The sequence below is a fragment of the Saccopteryx bilineata genome, chromosome 5 (assembly GCF_036850765.1).
Source record: "Saccopteryx bilineata isolate mSacBil1 chromosome 5, mSacBil1_pri_phased_curated, whole genome shotgun sequence".
Taxonomy (NCBI): Eukaryota; Metazoa; Chordata; class Mammalia; order Chiroptera; family Emballonuridae; genus Saccopteryx; species Saccopteryx bilineata.
This window is the reverse complement of record NC_089494.1, coordinates 56049576-56072707: the sequence shown is the minus strand read 5'-3', so window position 1 is coordinate 56072707 and position 23132 is coordinate 56049576. Positions and strand designations below refer to the sequence as shown.

The 23132-nt window shown below is 39.0% G+C and overlaps 1 protein-coding gene and 1 pseudogene across 2 annotated transcripts in view; both read right to left on the bottom strand.

The window, feature by feature from the left end:
• Window positions 1–240: 240 nt before the first annotated feature.
• Window positions 241–10936, bottom strand: LOC136306475 (DNA replication licensing factor MCM2 pseudogene; annotated as a pseudogene).
• Window positions 10937–13653: 2717 nt separating this feature from the next.
• CWC22 (CWC22 spliceosome associated protein homolog) overlaps window positions 13654–23132 on the bottom strand; it is a 78126-nt gene continuing 68647 nt past the window's right edge. For both annotated transcript variants that reach the window (XM_066280769.1, XM_066280770.1), the window contains exons 17-20: window positions 21800–21927; window positions 19915–20016; window positions 19610–19827; window positions 13654–15105 (exon numbers count right to left, since the gene is read on the bottom strand). In XM_066280769.1, coding sequence (XP_066136866.1) covers window positions 14519–15105; window positions 19610–19827; window positions 19915–20016; window positions 21800–21927 — 1035 coding nt within the window. In that variant the 3' untranslated portion in view covers window positions 13654–14518. The remainder of the gene's footprint in view (window positions 15106–19609; window positions 19828–19914; window positions 20017–21799; window positions 21928–23132) is intronic.

Here is a 23132-nt window from a genome sequence, read left to right as displayed (position 1 = left end):
AGCAGTAGAAAGAAAAAAAAAATGGCAAAACCTGTCCACCTAAGATGGTGAGAGAAGCAGAAAGGTAGCCTAAGAAACAAACGGCAACGTTCTCAAGCTGAGCCCAAGCCCAGCAGACGGGGGAGCCAGATGGCTTGGCTGCCGTCCCTGGCCCCACCACACTGTCCTCTCACCCCCCTGGAGGTTTGGTTTTGCGTCCCTGAAACAAGGAGTGAAGTGAGCACTGGAATGGCTTCCCAGTCAGAATGAGGAAACTGCTGTGGAGTCTCTGAGCTGCTGGAGGACCATCTTCAGCTTCAGGTCATGGCTGAAGTTTTTCATCCAGAAGAGCTCCCTGTTATAAAAGGCAGAGTGGTTATGGATGCGGATCTAACAGGTCTTATCCACCAAGTCCCTAGGGCAATTCAGTAGTGTATTGCTGGGTCCTAAACACTTGCATTGATAAGTTACCTGCTCTGCCACTAACTGCTTTAGTATGAAGAGCAACAGCTAATTGTTACCATGCCAGAGTGACAGGTTAGCAGCAAAGGTCTTCCGCATGCTGCACGTGACACTGAACTTCTGCATGCCGATGAAGCTGTCCAGCATCACACGGAGAGCCATGCTGACAAGGTCCTCTATCACAGAGTCCTCTACCACCTAGCCCCTCAGGTGGATGCATGCGCGGGCCTCTGCCATGTAGATCATGGACTCAATGTACCGCACCATGATAGAGATGCTGCCTTTGACCATGGCTCCTTTCCTCAGGGTGCTGTACTGCAAGGCCACCTTGTCCTGGTCCATCTGATTGAGCTTTGGATAGACCTTCTCCTTGGCAGAGGTGATATACTTCTCTCGGCCCTTCTGTGGCAGGAGCGCCACACTGAACACGTTGGGCATGAGGGGCTGCCCAACCTCTCCTTGCTGTTAAGGTGGTGTGTGATGTGGTTGCCGACCACGAAATGGGCCCGCATCTCCTCCTGGACTGGGTCCGCTGTGTCCCTCACCACACACGGGATGTCCAAGTGGGAAATAATTGGACCTCTGTGAGGTCCACGTTTTCTGAGAAGGTCAGTGAGGGGTCCGAGCAGCTCCCCGAGACTGCAGGGAGGTGACAATGCCGGCCTTCGAGATGGAGATACCCTGCTGTTCCGTGGTTTTATGGGCGCGGCTTCTGTCCTGGTATTCTTCTTGCCAAACTCAAGACGTACTCTTCAGTCAGTTAGAATTAAGGCTCCAGCTTCTAAGGTCCACTCCTAGCTAACAGGCTGCCACCGGACATACGCCTTGAGGCCCACAGCTGATGCCCCAGGCCGGTGGTGAGAATCGCTGGCTAGACACTTTCTCAATGTATCTGAGGAACTGAGACTTGGTTGTGCCAGGATTTCCGCACCAGGATACCCTGGATGTGTGTGTGCCTGAAAATGGAGGCAGCTGATCTTCTTCGCATCGGTCAGTCCCGTGTCGTGTCCCGTGTCCCCCTCCCCTCCCCCACAACCTTGTTGTCCTCCTTGGCGACATGGTTGACTAAGATGACCTCCTTGGCTCTGTGGCTGGCAAAGATGGGGAAGGCACTGGCAGTGCTGAGGGGGCCGTCTGGTGGACAAACTTTTAAAATGCTGTATACCAAAGGGGAGAGGCTCCTCTGGGTTCTGTTTTATCTCTGGTGGGTAAAAACATAATGTCAAGTTTTCAGTGAAGTAAGAAAGCTTTTTAATTACTCTTTGGAACTTAGATAGGTTCTTACATGGAATTAATTCTGTTTCTTAATTATATTTAATGACAAATTAATTAGAGATCTGAGACTGGTAAAAGGATAAGACTGCTGATATTTAAACAGGTTTCAAACAGAGTCTGTGGCAAAGATAAGATTTAATTTTTGACTTACTGTGTTCACAGAAAGACAGGGTTAGAATAGGGCCCATCAGTAAGGAAAGCACTGACTATGATGAGTTTTTAGATAATTTACCTAGGCTTCAACATACTTTCAATAACTAGTTGAATAATAATATCCTGAAAGGAAAAGAAAAATACTTGTTTAAGGTCCTGTATTCAACTTACTATAAAATTATAGTTCACAAGATCATTTTAGGGAAACAATGAGATAACATTAAAAAAAATCTCATTGGAAGTTGCTTCAGTTTTTCTAATATTAAAAGAATAAACTAAGGGTAAAAACTGTTTCCTATTTTAAAAGTATAGCTTAGCTTGCAATTTTTAAGTGGCCTAAATCATCATAAGTATTCTTTTGGTTTCCAGCCATATTTACTGAGGTATAATCATATACAATAAAACACACAGACATCAAGTGTCAAGTTTAATCAAATTTAACAAATGCATACATCTGTGTAACCCAAACACTTATATAGATAACCTTTAAAAGTGGGGGTTAAATCTCTCCACTTTCCTGCCCTTCCCCCAATCTTTCTAGTAATGACTCAGCAAAGGCTTATGAAAAAGATTTGATGTGTGACAGAAGATAGAGTATGGTGATGTTACAGTTTCTGAATCATAACACCAGCCTTTACTTAGCCTTTAAAAATGTGTTAAAAGCCTGACCTGTGGTGGCGCAGTGGATAGAGCTCTGACTTGGAATACTGAGGTCACTAGTTTGAAACCCTGGGCTTGCCTGATCAAGGCACATACGAGAAGCGACCAATGAACAAATAGAGTGAAGAAACTACTTCTCGTCCCCCACTGCCCCCTCTCTGTAAAGTCTATAAATAAAATCTTTAAAATAAATGTGTTAAAAGCTCAGCCATTTTCTTCTTACCTGCTTGTGTGGCAGCTTCTTCCTCCTTCAGCTGTTCCACCAAGGATGGAGCATCCGTTGGTCTCTTCTCCTCACTTTCCACATTGTAATTGATTAAGTTTCTTTGCCTCCTCAACTCTCTTTTGTGCCTCAAAGGGGAAAAAAAAGCTATGAATTTTTAAGTTATCCAGATTGTTCTTGTTAAGAAAAAAGCAATGCTTTCTTGTGACCTATATACTACTACATACTAGACACAGGAGAGCCAGAAGAAGTACTTACATACCATAAGACTCTCTTAAATCTGGCCCTGGCCGGTTGGCTCAGCGGTGGAGCGTCGGCCTGACGTGCAGGGGACTTGGGTTCGATTCCCGGCCAGGGCACATAGGAGAAGCGCCCATTTGCTTCTCCACTCCCCCCCCCTCCTTCCTCTCTGTCTCTCTCTTCCCCTCCCGAAGCCAAGGCTCCATTGGAGCAAAGATGGCCCAGATGCTGGGGATGGCTCCTTGGCCTCTGCCCCAGGCGCTAGAGTGGCTCTGGTCGCAGCGGTGTGACGCCCCGGAGGGGCAGAGCATCGCCCCCTGGTGGGCAGAGCATCGCCCCTGGTGGGCGTGCCGGGTGGATCCCGGTGGGGCGCATACGGGAGTCTGTCTGACTGTCTCTCCCCGTTTCCAGCTTCGAAAAAAATACAAAAAAAAAAAAAAAAAAAAAAAAGACTCTCTTAAATCTTATACAATATTAAGTTCTTCAGCTAAGTTTGTTACTACTACTGTCTCCAGGGAGGACATTGATTACCTTGACTTGGCTTTGATCTCCGGGGTTCTCGATCTTTTCTTGATTAAGTTTCTTTCACTATCGTAGAAGTTTCATGTACTATTGTAGAGATTATTTTCTAAGCAGATAAACAGAAAACAGTGATCAGTATGGTTTGTGGGGAAAACCTTAATATATTTGAAGGTCATTCTAGGAGCTTCCAAAGAGGATGTTAAAGTAAGACAAAACAAAATGCTTTGACAAAACACTGCAAGAGTTAAAACAGTTTAACATTTGTGAAGCTAAATTTTGGGATTTATGTTGTAAGACTGACTACTTAGGAGAAAAGACTAGAAGAAAAAATCTCCCTCATTATTAAAAAGCATTTATTATTTTTCCTTTTTTATAAAAGTATTTATTAAGTGTGTAATAGTATGTGGAGTTAGCTTTGAAAAAAGTTCAGAGATCATTTTTATGTGTATTAATTAGCTTTTGTTGTATAGTAAATGCTGGGCAGATAAAATTTATTATGCTCACTTTGTTAAAGATGGCACTGCCCATGTGGAAACCCATTGCCCAGGTGATAATATTAGTTGCCCTTCTTGCTTGGGATGGGCATGATTATATTAATGTGAGTTAAAATCAGTGTAGGGTGGTATGTAAATTCTGTCTCTTATTGAAAGGGAAAGGAAGTTCTTCAGATAACCTTAATCCTTTCAGAGAACTAAAACTAAATGACCCAGTTGTCCTTGTAAGTCCCTCCATTTTCCAAAGAAAGGACGAGACAGAAAGCCTGACTTTTCCTCTTTAAAATGGCATTGGCAATAATAAGTTTACAGTTTTTGGCACCTTACCACAAAAGCACAGCTTACCATAGGAGATTTTAAACATTTATCTCTTTCTTCTTTTAACTTGATCTTGCAACTAACACACAAGTCCTAAGGATTTACAACATGTGCAACTAGTACCTATGTCTGGAACCAGAACAATACCAGCACTCCAGTAGTCCCGTTTCTCCCTTCTCGCAATAGCATCTCACTCTCCTTCCCAAACATAACCGTTATTCTGACTACGTTGGTTCTGCCTGTTTTCCTACTTCATGTAGTTGGTCTCACATGGTGTGTGTTCCTTTGAGTCTGACTTCTTTTGTTCCACATATGCTCGTTAGATGTACTCATATTGCTGAATATAGCTGTGGTTTTATCATTTATTTTCTGTATATATTTCATTGCATGGATAAAAAAACAAATTTATTTATCCATTCTACTAGTGATACACATTTGGATTGCTTTCAATTTTTGGCTATTAAGAGTAAAGCTATCCTGAAAATTCTTGTATATGTCTCTGGTGCACATTTGTAATATTTCTGTTGGGAAGGAAAAAGATTGAAAATGTTCGCAGTGTTCTTGTTCTTACTGTTCCGGTACGTACGTACAAATATGCAGTATATCCCCTTTTGTTTGTTCGGTTTTGCTGAGGTATAATTGACAAAACTGTAAGATATTTAAAGTGTACAAAGTGATGATTTAATATATGTAGGTATACATTGTGATGGAATTTCCCAACAAATTGATTAACACGTGTATCACCTCACATATCATATTTACCCTTTTTTTGAGAGAGCATTTAAGTTCTTTTCTCTTAACAAATTTCCATTACACAATACAGTGTTATCAATAATGGTCACCATGTTATACATTAGATCCTCAGACTTTATTTATCTCAGAACTGGAAGGTTGTGCCCTTTTACCCACATCTCCTATTCCACGTGCGGTGTTCCAATCTCATGCTGGGCCCCTAGGAGTAGAATTGCTAGCTCACAGGGAACATATCTGTTCAACTTCAGCTGATACTGTCAAACAACTTTCTAACCTGCCTTTATTCCTTTATACACCCACTACTTCCACACATTTTTTTTCCCCTTTAGCACAGTTATAAATGTAGTTTATCTTCATTTTGTTGTCCTAGGCTTTAAGCTAATCCACTTTTACCTTCTTATCTCTTACTCTACCATAAAATACTTATATTTAAACTTCAACAGGGTTCACAGTACTTGATCCTGCATTTAAAATTTCATAAAACCCGGCCCTGGCCGGTTGGCTCAGCGGTAGAGCGTCGGCCTAGCGTGCGGAGGACCCGGGTTCGATTCCCGGCCAGGGCACATAGGAGAAGCGCCCATTTGCTTCTCCACCCCTCCGCCGCGCCTTCCTCTCTGTCTCTCTCTTCCCCTCCCGCAGCCAAGGCTCCATTGGAGCAAAGATGGCCCGGGCGCTGGGGATGGCTCTGTGGCCTCTGCCCCAGGCGCTAGAGTGGCTCTGGTCGCAACATGGCGACACCCAGGAGGGTCGCAACATGGCGACGCCCAGGATGGGCAGAGCATCGCCCCCTGGTGGACAGAGCGTCGCCCCTGGTGGGCGTGCCGGGTGGATCCCGGTCGGGCGCATGCGGGAGTCTGTCTGACTGTCTCTCCCTGTTTCCAGCTTCAGAAAAATGCAAAAAATAAAATAAAATAAAATAAAAAAATAAAATTTCATAAAACCCCCCAAACCCCAAAGTATATCAAATTATTCTGCCTAGCAATAAGCTAAAATTATGTTTCCCTATTCATTCATCAAATGCTGATGAAACACCTACAAGATATTTTAGATCTGAACCTGGGGATACAAAGGAATGTAACATTGATCTTCTGACCTCCAGGAAGTAACTGTGGTAGTAAGTTACCCATCAGTAACTGGATGCTCCTCTCTGGTGCCCGCACCTCCCCAATCCTTTACCAATACTGGCTTTCAGCCTAGGCTAGCCACACTGCGTCTCACTAACTGCAAATACAATTTTCCCTCCTCTATTTTCCCTCTGTTGGATAACTACCTATAAGAGCTTTTCCCCTCCTCCTTTGTTGGACAAAGGTAACATTAAGGACAAGAGCAATATTATTCTCAAAACCTAAGGAATTGTGGCAATATGTATGTATGTTCAGTTTCCCTCATCATATCGCAGTTCACTTTTTCATGGTCTCACTGTATCGCGGATTTTTAAATTGTATGTATCTAATTTTGTATCGTGGATTTTTTGCTATATCGTGGGATTTTGCAGTATATAGGTATTTTAAAATATTTATTATTTTAATTATGGTTGTGGTAAAATAAGCATTTTCTAGCCCAAGAAATTTAAAACAATATAAAAAATATTAAAACACTTTAAAAAGATATAAATAGAAATAAAGTCTTAAAATATATAAATAGTAAAATAAATATAAGTTTGCTGCTTTGCGGATTTTCACCTGTCTCAGCGGGCTCTGGAAGCTAACCCCTGCGGTAGAGGCGGGACCACTGTAATGCCAGTAGCTGTAGCCAAGTAGATTCACATTGAATTCAAACAGGCGGTAGAGGAAATGTGGAGTGAGAAAGCTTTCGGCCATTCCGTTTATTAGTCTCACAACGACAGACGAGCAAGCAGGCAGGGACAAGCGCTTCTCTCTCTCTCTCAGGGCTCACAAGCAAAACAGGCTGGGGAAAAAACACCTTCCCTGGCAAACAATAGAAAATGGACCCTTCCAATGGCGGCCAACAGTCTGCAATTTGCAATCTGCCGCCCTGAGGGCAAGCACCTGCAGCCTTACATAGACTATACACACGTGGTGCTGCCCTGTTCATGGAGCAATCAGGCAGAGTACAGGTGAGCAAGCCTAACACACTTGTTTGCCCAACAATATACTCTTCCATTTTTTTTCCCTGTATTTCAAGGATGAGGCTCTGCATATATTTGTGTACAATGGGATTTTCAGAGTACATTTTGTGTAAGAATATTAAAAAGGTTCACAGTGTTCTCACTGTTCAGTATTTCATACTGTGAATGAGCAGGAGAACATATTAGTTGTTAAGGTAATGTGCTTAAGTATCTTTGTTGTTTTAAGAAGCTATTACTGCTCCCAAAATAGCTTCAGTTAGTCCTTTTCTCTGATACTATGAAACCAGTTTTTGTTTGTGAAATGAATTGTTGCATCTGCGCACTACATTTCAAACTCTGAGAAGAATGCTTTAGGAAAAATTAGGTTCTTTTGTTATTTTAGAAAATGAAGCATTAATAATAAAATTTACCCCACTTAAAATAAAATTAACCTCATTTAAAATCAGTAGTAATAAAATTAAGATCATTGACTTAGATGTCTCTACAATTAAGAGCCACAGAAGGTCCTTTGTTGCCTTTTTCCTCCACAGGCCATCTTTATGAGGTCCACATTTGTTTCCATCTATCATCTAGGAAGGGCTGCAGGAAAAGTATGTCAGTGAAAGTATAGTAAGTTGGGAGTAGCTGTCCTTACTACCCAAGTGATTCCAACCCTCTCCATCAACAGGAATCACCCTAAATTAATATGAACGCTTTTTATTCAAGTGGTACAAATCCAAATCAAAGTAGCGTAAGTAGAAAAAGGTCACCAAACTGAGGAGTCTAGCTTCAGTGAATTCAATTTAGGACTCTCCTTCTCCAATTGGGCTCCGTTTCCTTTTGGGTTACACTGTTTCTCTCCACCGCAGATTAGCTTTTCCCAGAGTGCGTGCTTCCAGCTTTAGTAGACTCACAAGCAAAACAGGCTGGGGCAAAAACACCATCCCCGGCAATCAATAGCAAAAAGCGGTCCCTCCCAATGGTGGCAGGCCTTGGGTGCCCTCAGACATGGCCCTGTGTTTCATTTTCTAGATTGAAAAACTATTGGGAAAGGACTGTGAGTGGCCCAGAATAGGTCACATGCACACTCCTGAACCAATTGCCTTGCCCAGAGGGATCAGGTACTATGAATGGCCAGCCCAGGGAGTTCTTCCACTGGCAAGTTCATCAGAATGACCTAATCAGAGAGAAGGAATAATCTTCAGACGGAAACAGCAAATGTTCGGCATAGCCCTCACAGGTGCTTCACATGTATTGGTCACAAAAGTAGTGTTAGGAAAGGGAAGTTACCTGGATAAGCAAAAATAGACTCCTAATTCATGCCAGAGATATGTGTTCCCAGATTTTTTCCAGGATGGAGTGAACTTACAACGGATTCAAATCCATTTGCTCAATTTTTTAGGTTTTGTAATGCATGAAATTAGTCGCTAAATGGCTAGTTTACTCTTTTTAACTACTTGACTGTCCCAAAAGTGTATGATCAAAACTAATGTGTTGGGATATGGAGTAATCTAACTATCTAATATAGGATTAAAAAAATACAATAGTCTCAGCTGGTTGTTTTCCAGTTCTAAAATGAGTTGGTTGTAATATAATAAACAGCAACAGTGAGAAACCAGAACCTATATGGGCCAATGATATTAATAGGCCAATCGTGCATCCATTTGAAATAAACTTACCTCTTAAAATGTCAACCAGAATGTCTTCCCTAGGATATCAAAATATTTTGCCAAATAGCGCTGGAATAGTGCTGTCCAGCGCTCTATTAAATGATGGGTTCTTGATTAAAAATAAAAAATCTTGCCCTCACAAAAACAAGATTGGACACATTCACGTTCCCAGAACAAGCACTATCACTGTGGTCCATTAAAGAGTATTTTCTAAGTGCTAGGTCTATGGCAGTGGTAGTAACTAGGAACAATTTTGCCTCCAAGGGCAAGTCTGGCAATGTATGAGACAATTTAGATGGTCAGGACTGAGAGACTGCGGCTACTGGCATCTAGCAGGCAAGGCCAGAGATTCTACTAAACACTCTATAATGCATGTGACTGTCCCCCACCCCCCATGGAGAATTAACTGACCCAATGTCAATGGTGCTGAAATTAAGAAATCCTGGTCTATAGCAAGGCACAGGCAGAAAGGCAATGTTTAAGACACAACTCCTGCCCCTGATAAATATATAATCTACTTAGGGGATAAGAAAAAACAAATGAGTTCACTGTACAATATGTAAGTGCTAATAACAAAGCCTTTACTGTATGTGCCTTGAATGGCATCAGTGCTATGGAAGGAAAGTCTATTGTTGGGTTCTACTATATTAGTGCGCCCTTCATGTTAGTAGCAAGGTGGGTGTGAAAGATTTGGACAAGCAACCAGAAAAGAATATTCCATGTAGACGGTAAGAAGGCAGAAATTCAGAGATGAAAAACAGCAGTATGTTTTAAGGACAAATAACCAGCCTGGCTACTGCAGGATGTGTAGTGAGCAACTCTTAAGAAGAAAATGCTTTCACTGGTCACTGGGGATAATGTGGCCAGTGGGATCCTGGCTTTGCCACATGCAAGCTGGGTAGATGGTTGCATGAGATCTGTAAAACTAGGACCTCTTACCTTAACAGTGTTGCTGTAAAAATTAGGTACTCTAAAAGTCTGCTACATAGTAGTGTTCAAAGGATGGCAGTTCCTAGAACAAATATTAAGAGAGACAAGTTGATCTTGAACTTAAAAAAAAACTAAACAGGCTGGGGAATTTACATTTCTTCTATACGCTAGAAGTCATTGCCTTCAGTGAATAAGGGAATCACAAGATGAAAATAAAGCTTCAGGTTAATCTGAATCTGGGTGGATAGTACACAGGTGGTCAGTGCACTATTCTTTTGGCATTTCTAAATAGATAGAAATTTTTATCTTTAAAACTTTATTTTTTGCTTTCCCCCACAAGAATTTAAGCTCCATGGAAAACAAGTTCCCTATGTGATCTTTGTTATATCCTAAGAACAGAACCTGGCACACAGTAGATGATCAATAAACAATTGTCAGAGTCCAGTCACAAAGTAAAAAGGGCCAGAACCATGATGGTGGCAGTTTCGGTAGGAAGATAGGAATATATATCTAAGATTTCCAAAAGCAATACTGACAGAATTTGGTGATTTGGGGATAGGGCACAGATTTGAAAACTCAAAAGTGATGGGAGATTGGTGAACTCAGTTGCAGTTAAGTTAGAAAACATGTAGATGTGAAGGAAAATAAACTGTATTTTGGATACTTTAAGTGCAAAACTAAGACTTGGCAAAAACTTTAGTCATTTAGCTAGAAGATTGCTGAGGTTAGCAAAGTAAGTTTTCCCAAGATGGTCTTACCCTCCCACTACAATGAAGAACAGAAACTAAAACAATGATCTTTGTATAACAAATAGTGTCACTTCAAAATCAGTAAGTTTTTTGAAGGTGTAGAGTATTCACAAACTAGTTACTCAAAAGTTAATTTACCTGTAGAGATCATTTTGTGTAGAATGCATAATTTTGGCCTGTTTTAAACAACAACAAAAATCATTATCAACATTTAAAAACCAGAATATACTTCAAATTCTGATTCTTTAATTCTCTTGAAAACCAGGCAGATTTATCAACCTTTAGCCTTCTTTTCTACGGGCACAACCGGATGGAGCTGAGCAACTGCTGCTGGCTTTGAACGACTCCAGCTCACTACCCAATTCGGTTTGTCTCATTCGTGTTACCCACCTGGCCCCACTAGGTATTTGAGCTTGCAACTCCTGGTCTTGTGGTACCATGTCTGCTTTAATGACAATAACAATAAAAGAATAACAATAATAATAGCACAGGGAGCACTCAGTCACTGTTTCAGAGTTACTCTTATTATACCATTTTACAAATGAGAAAACTGAGACAGCAGTTAGAGGACCTGCCCAAGTCAACAGTCAGCAAGTGCGATAGGTGAGATAAAAACTGTTAAGTGTGCAATCACACGAAAAGTACTGAAATGGTAATAAATTATTCTATATAAACTCGAGTCTTTTTCTAAAAGCAAGCACCTCTACTTCAGCCACAAAGACGTGCCTTTTGGCAATGTACACAGACATGCACACCCCTTTGTGACTTTGAGTAACTATTGTCTTTCTATCTGTGCATAGGTGGCCCAAAGTGAACTCCCCAGAAGGCATGGCCTTTGGATGACGGGGAGTGCATGTGGCAGTGGTAGAGACTAGTTCTCACTTTTCTCTGCAGAAAACATGAAATGCATAGATAGTACTAACGTTAAGAAATGTATATTCTAACTGGAAATGTAATGTACTCAAAGGTTTTTAAGGAGATTTAGAAACATGGGTGGGTATAAACGGAAGTTGTAGAACACAGCCAAGTCTGAAGGGGCACAAGAGATCAGAATAAGAGCCAGGAAGGCCACTGGTAAAGCGTTCATGTGAAGACGTGCGTGATAAATAAACAGGTTTCTTGAAGGTTACACTGGAAACTCGCTCTCACTTAAAGTATCAGTGGGTTTGCTCAACTGAAGACACATTCAGTGGAATATACATAGAACAGAATGAGAGATTATGAAAAACTCAGAAAGGATATTTGACTACCTTAGAAAAAGTGAGATGGGGGAAAAAGCATCTGGGTTCTAAAAATGTTAGTGCATGAAAGCATGAGGCAGACATGAACTAGGAAAAAAATACATCAGTTCAATCAAGATGAAAATGGCATAAACAAAGTCTTAAAGAATCAAAAGTGCACTCATAACTCTCACAGATAACCAAGATTTTCTTCTCCTTTTCTGATCACACACTTGGGAAATGTGAAATCATGGGTATAAGAAGCACTTTGCTTGAGCTAAAAAAAATTCATCTGGGAAAGAAGTACTATAATAGGACAAAAGTGATGGAGAATTTCTTTCACAGTGATTCCAGAAAAAAATCCACTCATTTTCTGTGTAGCTATTTTAACGTGTTTTTTTTTGTTTGTTTGTTTGGTTTTTTTTTAAGTAAAGTGCTGTTTCAGATGGGATGAAACAAAGCAATCATGAGTCAGTTAATGAGCTAAATTTTCTTCTAAGTCTTTGCTGCACGGTGGGAAAAAAATAAAAACTAATATTCATTGAATGCCCATTTTTTGTTCCATAGTACTCTGGGCCTTTGACTGCATTCCTTCATTTAATTACTACTGCCACTGTGTAAGGTGGCCACTTGGGCAAGAGTAGGTTCACAGTTGTTCGTATGGAAAATAATAATACTCAGTTGTATGAGGAACAGTTTATTCTTGTATCATTTTTTATTATTCATACGAATAACTGAAACCTGCTTTTGTGCACCCCTTATTTTAAAGATGAATGTGAAGGTCAAAGAGGATAAGAACTTGCCCAAGTCCACACAGCTGCTCGGTGGCAGGGCTGGTACTCAAATCCTGTTCAGCTTCTTTCCGTCCTGCAGTTGTTTTCTGCAGAGATAGATACTATCTGGGAACACTGTGCCCTCCGACTTCTTACCAGCTTTGTGGTCTGAGCAAAGCTCACTGCGCTGGACTTCAGTCTCTTCTGTACTGTGAGGTTTTGCCAAATTTCACAGGGTTATTTTGTAAAAATTAAATTTGTTCATTTATTCATTCATCCTGTCGAATGATGGACCAAAGAGCAAGGGAAGTAAAAAAATGAAGGGAGAGAGAGAGTAACTAATTAAAACAAAGTCAGTAGATCTCAAGTTTGGATGGAATGAAAAAAATTCTGGGAATAGCAATAGTAAAGCAGGTGAGCTAGATGGGCAGTGGTCAAAATGTGACACAAGAGATTTGAGAAGAGGTTTCGATTGTGAAGTCAGCATAAAGGGGATGACCACGGGAGTGGGCAGCTAGGAATGGAGCAGAGACAAAGGAACCTTGGAGACAAGGAGCTGAGAAACTGAAAAACAATGACTACATGTAAAATATCTAGAACTCAGCAGCTGATCCTTTAGAAATGTAGAAATATAAGCAACATATTTATCTGCATATTAAAAGGATTAAAGTGAGAAATCTGCCAGACTGGCAGACAGTGCTCGTAAACATTGTATTTGATGGTGCAGAAATGCAGCATGAAGGCAGAACAGCCCCGTTCTGCACGCTGCCTCCCACTCACTGTATCCTGACGTGAGTCACTGACACTCAAGTACTTCTCCTTCAAGGCAGTTAGGGGTTCAGTTAACTGCTTCTGTTAAAAATAACTAAAATAGAGAGGAGCAAAAAATCCCAAAAAGTATAATGGAGGGAGGGGATGGAGGACTGGAGGAGGAGATGATAATATTTATTTACATGAATTTTATTTTTATTCATTCTCAGGCTTTTAAACAACAAAAATAGAAATTACCTTGAATCAGAGTATGCCTGAAAGCCAAACATTAAGATGGTGGTCCCATTATTCTTGAATGCAACCATGAACTAAAATGGATTTTTATAAACTTTAAAAGTGAACACGCACAAGTAGTCTATTTAGTAAGTAGAGTTAAATGTCTGTCAACAAATCTAAAATTTCAGAGGCAATATTTTATTTCAAAAGTAATAAATAATATGCTCATATAATAACTGGTGAGAATTACAATGATGGAAACTCTTAAAATTCCTATAAATAGGCTGTTCACATTTTTCATGACTATGTTTTCCAATGACATATTAAAACAAATTAAAAATTAAAAACATTAATTCACCAATGACATAAGTTCAAGGCTGAGAAAAAGCACTAGTCACAAAGAATTTTAATTAAATGTTAATCTAGCAGTCCAGGAAGAAATGTTATCAAGGAGAGAAGTCCTAATTATAAACATATAGCCGTGTAACTGTTTAAAGCCTAATAAACACCAAGCTTCACCAAACACTTGTGAGAAAAAATTATATATACCTTTTGTTCACGAGGTAACATGAAACTTGATAATACTATTAAGAAAACAAAGGTGACTCCTAAAGAAGGTTCAAAAAGCAACTTATTAACAAAACAAAAATGTTAAACTGAAATGTTCACTTATTTTGGTCTTCAGTTACAAATAAAGTCAGTAATAATTAATTATAATAGTTCTATGGCAATTGGAAAAAACAGAAAAAAATTTTTGTCAATGAAAAAAAATCACTGATTCAATAAGTATTTAATCATTTTATTTACAAAATATATGCAAGAATTACATCCCTCTCGGGTGAAACCTTTGAAATAATTTTAGGTGGAGGGCCTTGAGATGTATCAATTATATAAACCACATTAAATGAAAACACTTCTTTTAAATGTACAATACAAACCAGTACTTTATACAAGAATTCTCTATAAAGTTCATTAGTCAAAATAAAAAGAAATTTATTTCAACTCAATATAAGGCAGGTTCAGTTTCTGTAACTTTGTAGAATTATTTTTTTTGCTTTGTTGGAGACTTTTTCCTCTGCCGGTCCTGATTTTTCTTTGATTCTCTGGATTGTTCAGAGTATCTGCTAGATTTTTCCCATCGTCTCTCAGCGCCATTCTGATACCTATCTTCATCGCTTCTAGAGCCTGAATGTTTTCTATTCTTTTCTCTTGACTTTGATCTGTCCTTTCTTCTAAAATGTTCACTATCCTTATTTCGGTGTCTATGCTCATTTTCAGAAAAAGAGTTTCTTCTGTCTCCTCTCTTCTTTTTAGGATCATCATACTTATTTTCCCAATCTACATGCATTTCTTGGTCTCTGTCATTCATGACTCTACTGTAACTATTTCTTTCAGAAGGAACACCTCTGTCTGAAGTGTACTTTGTTATGGAATCTCTCCAGTGTGGGTCCCTTGAATTTCTATCTCTGAGTTTTTCGGACCTTCTTTCTCTTTCAGTCCTTGTTTCTTGGCGTCTTTGCTCTGATCTTCCTTCTTCTTGCTTCCTGTCATTTGTTTGTCGTTTCCTGGTCAGTTTATCTCCTTCTTTACTTCTGGTATTCCCTTGTCTCTTCTTTCTTGTACCTTTAGCTGCACATGTAAAATGAAATATAGTTAGCTTTCATCTTAATCTTAATTTAATAATTTAGCAATCACAGTTATTAATATAATGTAGGTTTCCTAATTCAGATAAACGATGCAAAGCTAAGTTGACTGAATTGGAAGCCTAATGACAGAACATTTCACAAAACATTTTCTTTCTATTTTTTTTATTATTAATTGAGAGGCGGGGAGGCTGGGAGGCAGAGACAGGCTCCCACATGTGCCCTGACTGGGATCCACCCAGCAAGCCACCTGGGTGGCGATGCTCTGCCCATCTGGGGCACCTGCTCTGTTGCTAGGCAACTAAGCTATTTCAGTGCCTGAAGCAAGGCCATGGAGCCATTCTCAGTGCCTGGGGCCAACTTGCTCAAACCATTCAAGCAATGGCTGCAGTAGGGGAAGAGAGAGAGAGAGAGAGAGAGAAAGAAAAGGGGGAGGGGAGGGGTGGAGAAGCAGCAGATGGTCACTTTTCCTGTGTGCCCTAACAGTGAATCGAACCCAGGACTTCCATATGCCGGCTGATGTTCTACCGCTGAGCCAACTGGCCAGGGCTCAGAAAATATTAAAGAGTATACAATATGTCAACATTAGTTACCAAAGTACTGTTTTGATCCTTAGATTAAAAACAGTGAATGGGCTTATAACTATAGCAAATGTAAAATTTTTATTAAGTGACCAAAATAGTACATTTCCCCTTACAAATTTTATTCAAAACCAGATACTCCAGTCCATGTGTATTATGTCATGAAATATTATGTCAAAACTGGCACATAATCAAAATACACTGATCACAAATGCCAGCAGCAATATTACTTCCTAAAGGTGAGAAGAAACGGGATGACTAGGGTTGCTTAACAGCATAAATAGATATATTTCAAATAAAAACCTATTCCTAGAAAAAAATAGTTTTGCTCTCTAGTGCTATTAGAGAAGTACTAACTGTACCAGTTGGAGTAACTATTGTATGTTAAGATATGTAGTCATAGGCTTTACAAGAGCCACTACGGCTTGATTTCTGAGAAAATGCTATAAAAAGGCCTTGTACAATTTAACTATACCAATATAATCACAAATATAATTAAATAATTACAGTAAAATAATTTACCATTTTAAGCTATAAAATAAAAGTAACACAGCTGTATCTGTGTTACTTAGTTTGGGTACATGAATCAAAGGTGTTGAGATGACCAAAATTTCTGTTGCATTCAAATGTGTACAGAGAGAAGAAAATAGTTTAACCACCTACTCTCATCTTCCTTCCACTGAAATCGTACTGTACTAACCTGTATTTCCCTTGCCAAATGCCTACCCTTGACATCCAGTTGGTTTGCCACTAAGGACTTATTTCTCTGGTTCCTATCAAGCAGCTCTACTGAGATGTAGCTTCTCAAGCAGAAACCATCTGGCTCTGTGCTAACTGAATGTCTTTTTGACCCTACTCTATGTCACCCTCAGTGCTCTGACACTAAACTCAAGCCATATAATAAAATGTAATCTCCTCTCTCTTGGGTGTCTGCTTTACAATTTTACAACTTTGGGGCAGTTCATACTGCTTTTATACTATTTAATATTTTATTAATAAAAATGAAAGCTCTCTACTGAAATTGTATGATGAGAACAAATTAGTTTTGAATCAGCAAGCTTCCTTAATGCAGTAATTCATGCTGTGTTATCATCTGTTCTCAAAACAAACCTCATGAAATACAAATTCTTTAGAATTAAAAGAGGTGAATGTTAAATGAACAATGTTAACATATTTAAATTCAAGAAGAAGACTTCCTGGGAGCAAATGGAATCTTGCTCTAATAATATAAAACACTGAGAGTCCCACAATTCTGTCTGCCACATAGTATGTAGAATACTTTAAAGTGTAACAAACCAGGGACTAGGAATAAAAAGACCAGGTTTCCAACCTTTCAAGGCTACAGGGAAAAGTGCTCCCTCTCTGAAATATGCATTAAAAGAGAAGAAATAATATGCATTTTATACAATTAGACTATCTCTAATTCAGACTAAACTGCTATGATGGAAGAAAGCAGAGCTCACCCTGCAGAAAACAACACAGACCTTTTAAGAAAATGGTGCATTTAAATGAAAATCCTTTACCCATAGTACTTCCAGTTCCAAGTACAATGGAGAAGTCTGTGGAAGACCAGTGCTCTCATTGAAAAACAACTAGAAATAAATTTAAAATCTTCTGCTTAAAGGCAATGAAGATCTTGAACAACCTGAGGTGCTACAAAGAAAGGCAGTGCTCAAGAAAAGAACAGGAGAGTGCCCAAAGAACAAGGAGGCAACTTGAAGGAACTCCTAATTGACAAAGCTGAAATGATGTGAACAGCAAAATAAATGATAGTAGTGGGCTTTAACCCACAGAATAAGATGAACATCCATGAATCCACACTGATAAAATACATAGTAAAATTATAAATAAATGGGGGAAACGGACAACTCTATGTTTAGAAGAAATTCAATTACTAAATGTAGAAGAAAAGAGACAAACAGATAAACCATTATTTTGCAAACACCACAGTAATAAGTGTTCCCGACATGATCCAAAGATGGATGCTAAAATTGGAGAGTGAAAGTTTGAGAAGAAGAGATTTGCATAGCATCAAATTATCTTCCTACAAGATCTAATTTATAGAGAAAAATCTTCCCATGAAGAAATCCAGCAAACATTACCTGAACTAAGTTATCAAAGTTAATGTCACCATAAGTTATACCAATATTATAAACTCCTTGATGAGATGCACAAAAAAGATATCATTTCTATGGTACCCTACCCAAAAATGCATAACCTCATTCTAAACACAAGAAAATATCAGACATGTCACCCTACTGGTCATTTTACAAAATAAGTGACCATAAAATTGCAAAAGCATCAAAGCCATTAAAAACAATCACAGGTTGTAGAAAACTAAGGAGAAATATGAATTAAATGCTGAGTAGGATCCTGGAACAACAAAGAGGAACGCAGTGGAAAAACTGATGAAATGCAAAATTATCAAGATTCTGCTGTTTCGCTAATTCTGGTGTTAATTTCCAGATTTTGCTAAGTAAACTATAGTTATGTAAAATACTAACATTAGGGAAAGTTGGGTCAGGGCTATTTGGGAATTTTCTGTACTGTTCTTGAAATTTTCTTATAAGTTGAAAATTAGTTCAAAATAAAAAATAAAAATAAATAAAGGCATCAGAGAGCTGGCACAAAGAATAAGGACTAGAAGAGTCAAGACTCGTGAAAAGGCAGAACCATAGAGAGGTAAGCTGAATTCTACGGCTACTTTCTCCCTGCGAGCGGCCGCTGATTAAGGGCTGCTGCTGAAGGAGAGGCCAGCGGAGCTCTGGCAGCCGCGGAGACACAAGAATATATATGACAAAAGATACATATCCAGAATACATAGAAAACTCCTATAAATCAATAGAAAAAAACAATAAAAAATGGGCAATGACATGAACAGCCACTTAAGAAAAAACAACTTCTAAATAACCAATAATATATTAAATGATGATCAACTTCATTAGTGGTCAAGGACATAAAAATTAAAACCACAATGCAATGCCTTTACATACCAATTAGAATGGCTAAAATGACAAAGATGGTCAAGGACAGTGGCAGTGAGGATAGGCTCCATGGGAACTCTCATCTGTGGCTGATGGAGGCACAAATGTACTATACATACAACCTGAAACTCAGTGATTTTACCGCTAGGTATACCCAGCACAAGTGCATATGTATCCAATCACCAAAAGATATGCACAAGAGCATTCACGAAAACATGAATTATAAATCTAAATTTCCATTAAGTAAAAAGGATGTTAAATATACTGAGGTATATTCATATAGTGGGAAACTATTCAGCAAGAATAAACTATAAATACAATAATATGGATGAGTATCACAAAATTAATTTTAAAAGATAAGCCAGATATAAAGTTCATAATACATAATTCTAAAGTTAACTGACTTATAGAATTACAAATCAGAATGGTAGCTGCCATGAAGGAATGAGAGGAGTGCTAATAACTAAGGGAATAAGGAGGATTTCCCAGGTACTGGTAACTCTCGCACAGACGTGTCCTCTTACATAGCTGTACACTTATGAGACATGTACTAAAGGTGATACATGTTAATAACTACTATAAAGGCATCACTATTAAAAGTAAAAACTAAAATTCCTTAAAATGCAAACATCAGAAAAGCTCCTATAAATTCGATTACAGACATTATGAATGGTATTTCAGTCACTACTCAAATAAATACTTGCCAATAAAATATCTTCATTTCTATGAAAACGTTTCCAAAGGTAATCCTATCACTGTAAATGTTATAATTTACTATAGACTGTAACAGTGACAGATGATCACTTATGCTGTTGATTGTAGCTTTTAAACAACTGAATTCAAAAATAAATACAAAGTCAAATTATTTACTTCTCTCAATGTGAACACTGCTAGAAAGAGCACGATCGATAATGCGTTTCAATACCTGAGGCAGAACTCTGAGCACTGGCGGATGAAGACTCGCTTTCCTCGCTGGAAGACTCGGAACTGCTGTCACTGCTGTCCGAGCCAGAAGCCGAGGAGTCAGACTCTGCCGAGGACGCGGAGGAGGAAGAAGAGGGGGAGGAATTATTTGGCTCAACTTCTGGTTTCTGTGCCACGATGACCTTTGGTGTATTTTTAAGATGCTCCCGCAATTCATCCCTAATTAAAAATATGACCTGTTAGATTTTGCTTAGAAGGCAACTGTAATTTTGTAATTGAAAATAAAATCCTGAAAATAATCCTTACGTTAATCCTCCAAGACCTATAGAAGTAAAAAAATTGATGGCAAACCGAGTGTTCCTGGGATTATCACGGGGTAATAACCCTTCAAAGAATAGCTGTAGGGTTCTGAAAAAAAAAAAAAAAGAAAGAAAATGAACAAAAAAGAACAGATTTCTTGAAGTTCTTTGTTTAAGGTCAAAGTTCTCAGTCATTTTTTAGATTTTCTATGTATGATATTAAAATAGTAATAAAATACAACCAAGTAAATTATTTATATAATTTATTAAGTTAGGCTATATGGTATCTAAATGAAATGAGTAGGATCCATTCATAATTTACTAACTTTGATTTGTATAATTATACAACAGGTTTTTAAAAAAATTTTATATACACACATACACACATGGCACCATATTTTCCCATGTATAAGACGCACCTATTGAACTCAAGTTTTACTCATCATAAAATTCATACAAATTCTCATCACTGTCACAACTCCCATCCATTAGCTTGTCCTCATCTGTGTCTGATGACGAATCATTGTCTTCAACAATGAGTGCAAAAACAAGCACAAAAAAGTGGGAAATGAAGTAAAAAAATCAATAACCACTGTATAAGATGCACCGTTTTTAGACCCCTAATTTTTTGATAAAATGTGCTTCTTATACATGGGAAATACGGTATGTATGTAACATAAACCAACATATATATCTATATATGTATGAATGTACATACAGAAAAGTAAAAACATCCTCCTCCATTGAGTGTGTGTATATATTTACACACGCACAAGCATGCATATACAGCACTGTGCAAGGCACTGCAGGAGGAGGAATAGTCAACAAAAGGGAGAAGTCATACTTATTCATGACTTATTGACTTATTCATGTTTACCGAGTGCATATAATTATTATATCTAGGGAGGGGAACAAACAAAAACATCAACAATATAATGTTTTGTGGTTTTGGAAATGTGGTTGAATGCCTAACCAGCAGAGTCAGGAAAAACTGCTTCATAAAAAAAGGTGACAAATAAGAATGATTAGGAGTTTGCTATTTAGAACAAGAGAGGGATCCCTAGCCCTGGAAACAGAGGTAAAGGGGCCTTACCAAGCTGGGCAGTGTTGGTGTGGCGGAGCGCAGCTTGCTGGAGAGGGCTTTACTAGGTGAGCCTGATACAGTAGGCAGAGTCCAATAAATGAAGATACAAAGTCAAGGGAAGGGGATGGAATAGCAGAGAGCATGCAGACCCAGGATAGACCTTTGGTGGACACCGGAGAGGAAGGCTGAGGAGCCACAGGGAACAAGTGGTCAACTGTGTAAGTGAGGCTGAGAAGTCGAGGGGCATGAGGACTGAGAAAGATTACATGATTCAGCAGTCAGTAGGAGATCTGAAAGGATGATTTCTATAGTGTGAACGGAGTAGAAGCAAATGTAAGTGGCAATGGGCAACCCTAATGCTTAATAAATAAAGCTGGAATAGAGATTACATAATAGTCCTAGGACAAGACCCTAGTTCAGTGTAATGATCTAAATAATCATATTACATATTCATCTGTAGATATGGACAACTGACCATGATAACTTAATTACTCTAAGGCTAAAATTAGGATAAAAATGAAACTATAAATATTCATCATTGAAGAATTCCAGTGAGCATACAAAAAAATAATTATACTTTAAATAAATTAAAGGAGGCATTAATTTCACACATTCTCTACTAAAATAAAAAGCATTAGTAAAAACTGCCGTTTGTCCTGGGCCATAGAACATGAGATTCGGCATAGTAACCAATGAGGAAAAGCCCTGGGGCTTCACTCCTGCTCCACAACCAAGAGTGGACATTTCACTGAAGTGAAGGAGAAACCTGAGGGCAGAAGGAAGAAAAAGGGCTTAATGACAAACTTACTCATCTTTTAATCTTGCATTAAGTTTAGGAAGACCCATGTATTCACATAGTTCCTGGAAAAATATTTTAACAAAAATTCTACTAGAGGATGTAGTGGTTTCTTCACTCAGCTTTATACATTCAAGAACCTGAAAATTAAAATAAAAAAAAAGACAATTTACTTTTGTTCAAAAAATAACACAAAATGACATTTATAGCTCAAGATTTCTCTTGAAATTATGATTTAGTCTCATCTTAAATCATAATTATTTCTTAATATCTTACCTTGTGCTGATATGCATTACTTCTTTGCAAAGTTTAAGACTACTTACTGCTCTGTGCTAATTTTTAAAATGTAAGATGCTACAGAAATAGAGTTCATTCTCCTAAGTACTGTGCTTTTTATAGCAGGCATACATTATCTTGAGTATATAATGGTGAAGCAGAGATTACTAGCACCTAAACCTCACTCATCAAAATGAGGGTCTGAGGCAAAATGCCCCTTAGACCCACTAGGCTGGTTTTATAAAGTACATACAATTAACAAGGAGGGTGAAGATAGAGAGTGATGGCTTGTCCTCAATACTAAGGCTGAGGCTTAAACACTGAGGCTCATGGAGAGATGTTTCACCACAAATAAAAATAGAAGGAGCCTCCAGTTTGTTGAGTTATGTGTCCAGGAGCCCCTTTGCTTCAACTGTTTAAAACTTTAATTTTGTTCCCTCACAAAGGAAAAAGTAAAATAATTATTATGATTTGGCTCCTAGGTTACCTTATAAAATGCCTATTAATGCAGCTGGACATACATAGTACTTAAAATAGCACAAAAATCTAGCCAATGTGTATAAGTTCAATGATACTGCTTTAATCTTCCATTAGATTCTGGTATTCTACAGTGGGATCCTCTTCTTTCTTTCCTCCTGGATGCAATTTTTTTTTTTTTTTGTATTTTTCTGAAGCTGGAAATGGGGAGAGACAGTCAGACAGACTCCCGCATGCGCCCGACCGGGATCCACCCGGCACGCCCACCAGGGGCGATGCTCTGCCCCTCCGGGGCGTCGCTCTGCCACGACCAGAGCCACTCCAGCGCCTGGGGCAGAGGCCAAGGAGCCATCCCCAGCGCCCGGGCCATCTTTGCTCCAATGGAGCCTTGGCTGCGGAAGGGGAAGAGAGAGACAGAGAGGAAGGGGGTGGTGGTGGAGAAGCAAATGGGCGCTTCTCCTATGTGCCCTGGCCGGGAATCGAACCCGGGTCCCCCGCACGCCAGGCCGACGCTCTACTGCTGAGCCAACCGGCCAGGGCCCTGGATGCAATTTCTTTTTATTGGTGGCTAAATATATACTGAACGCACAGT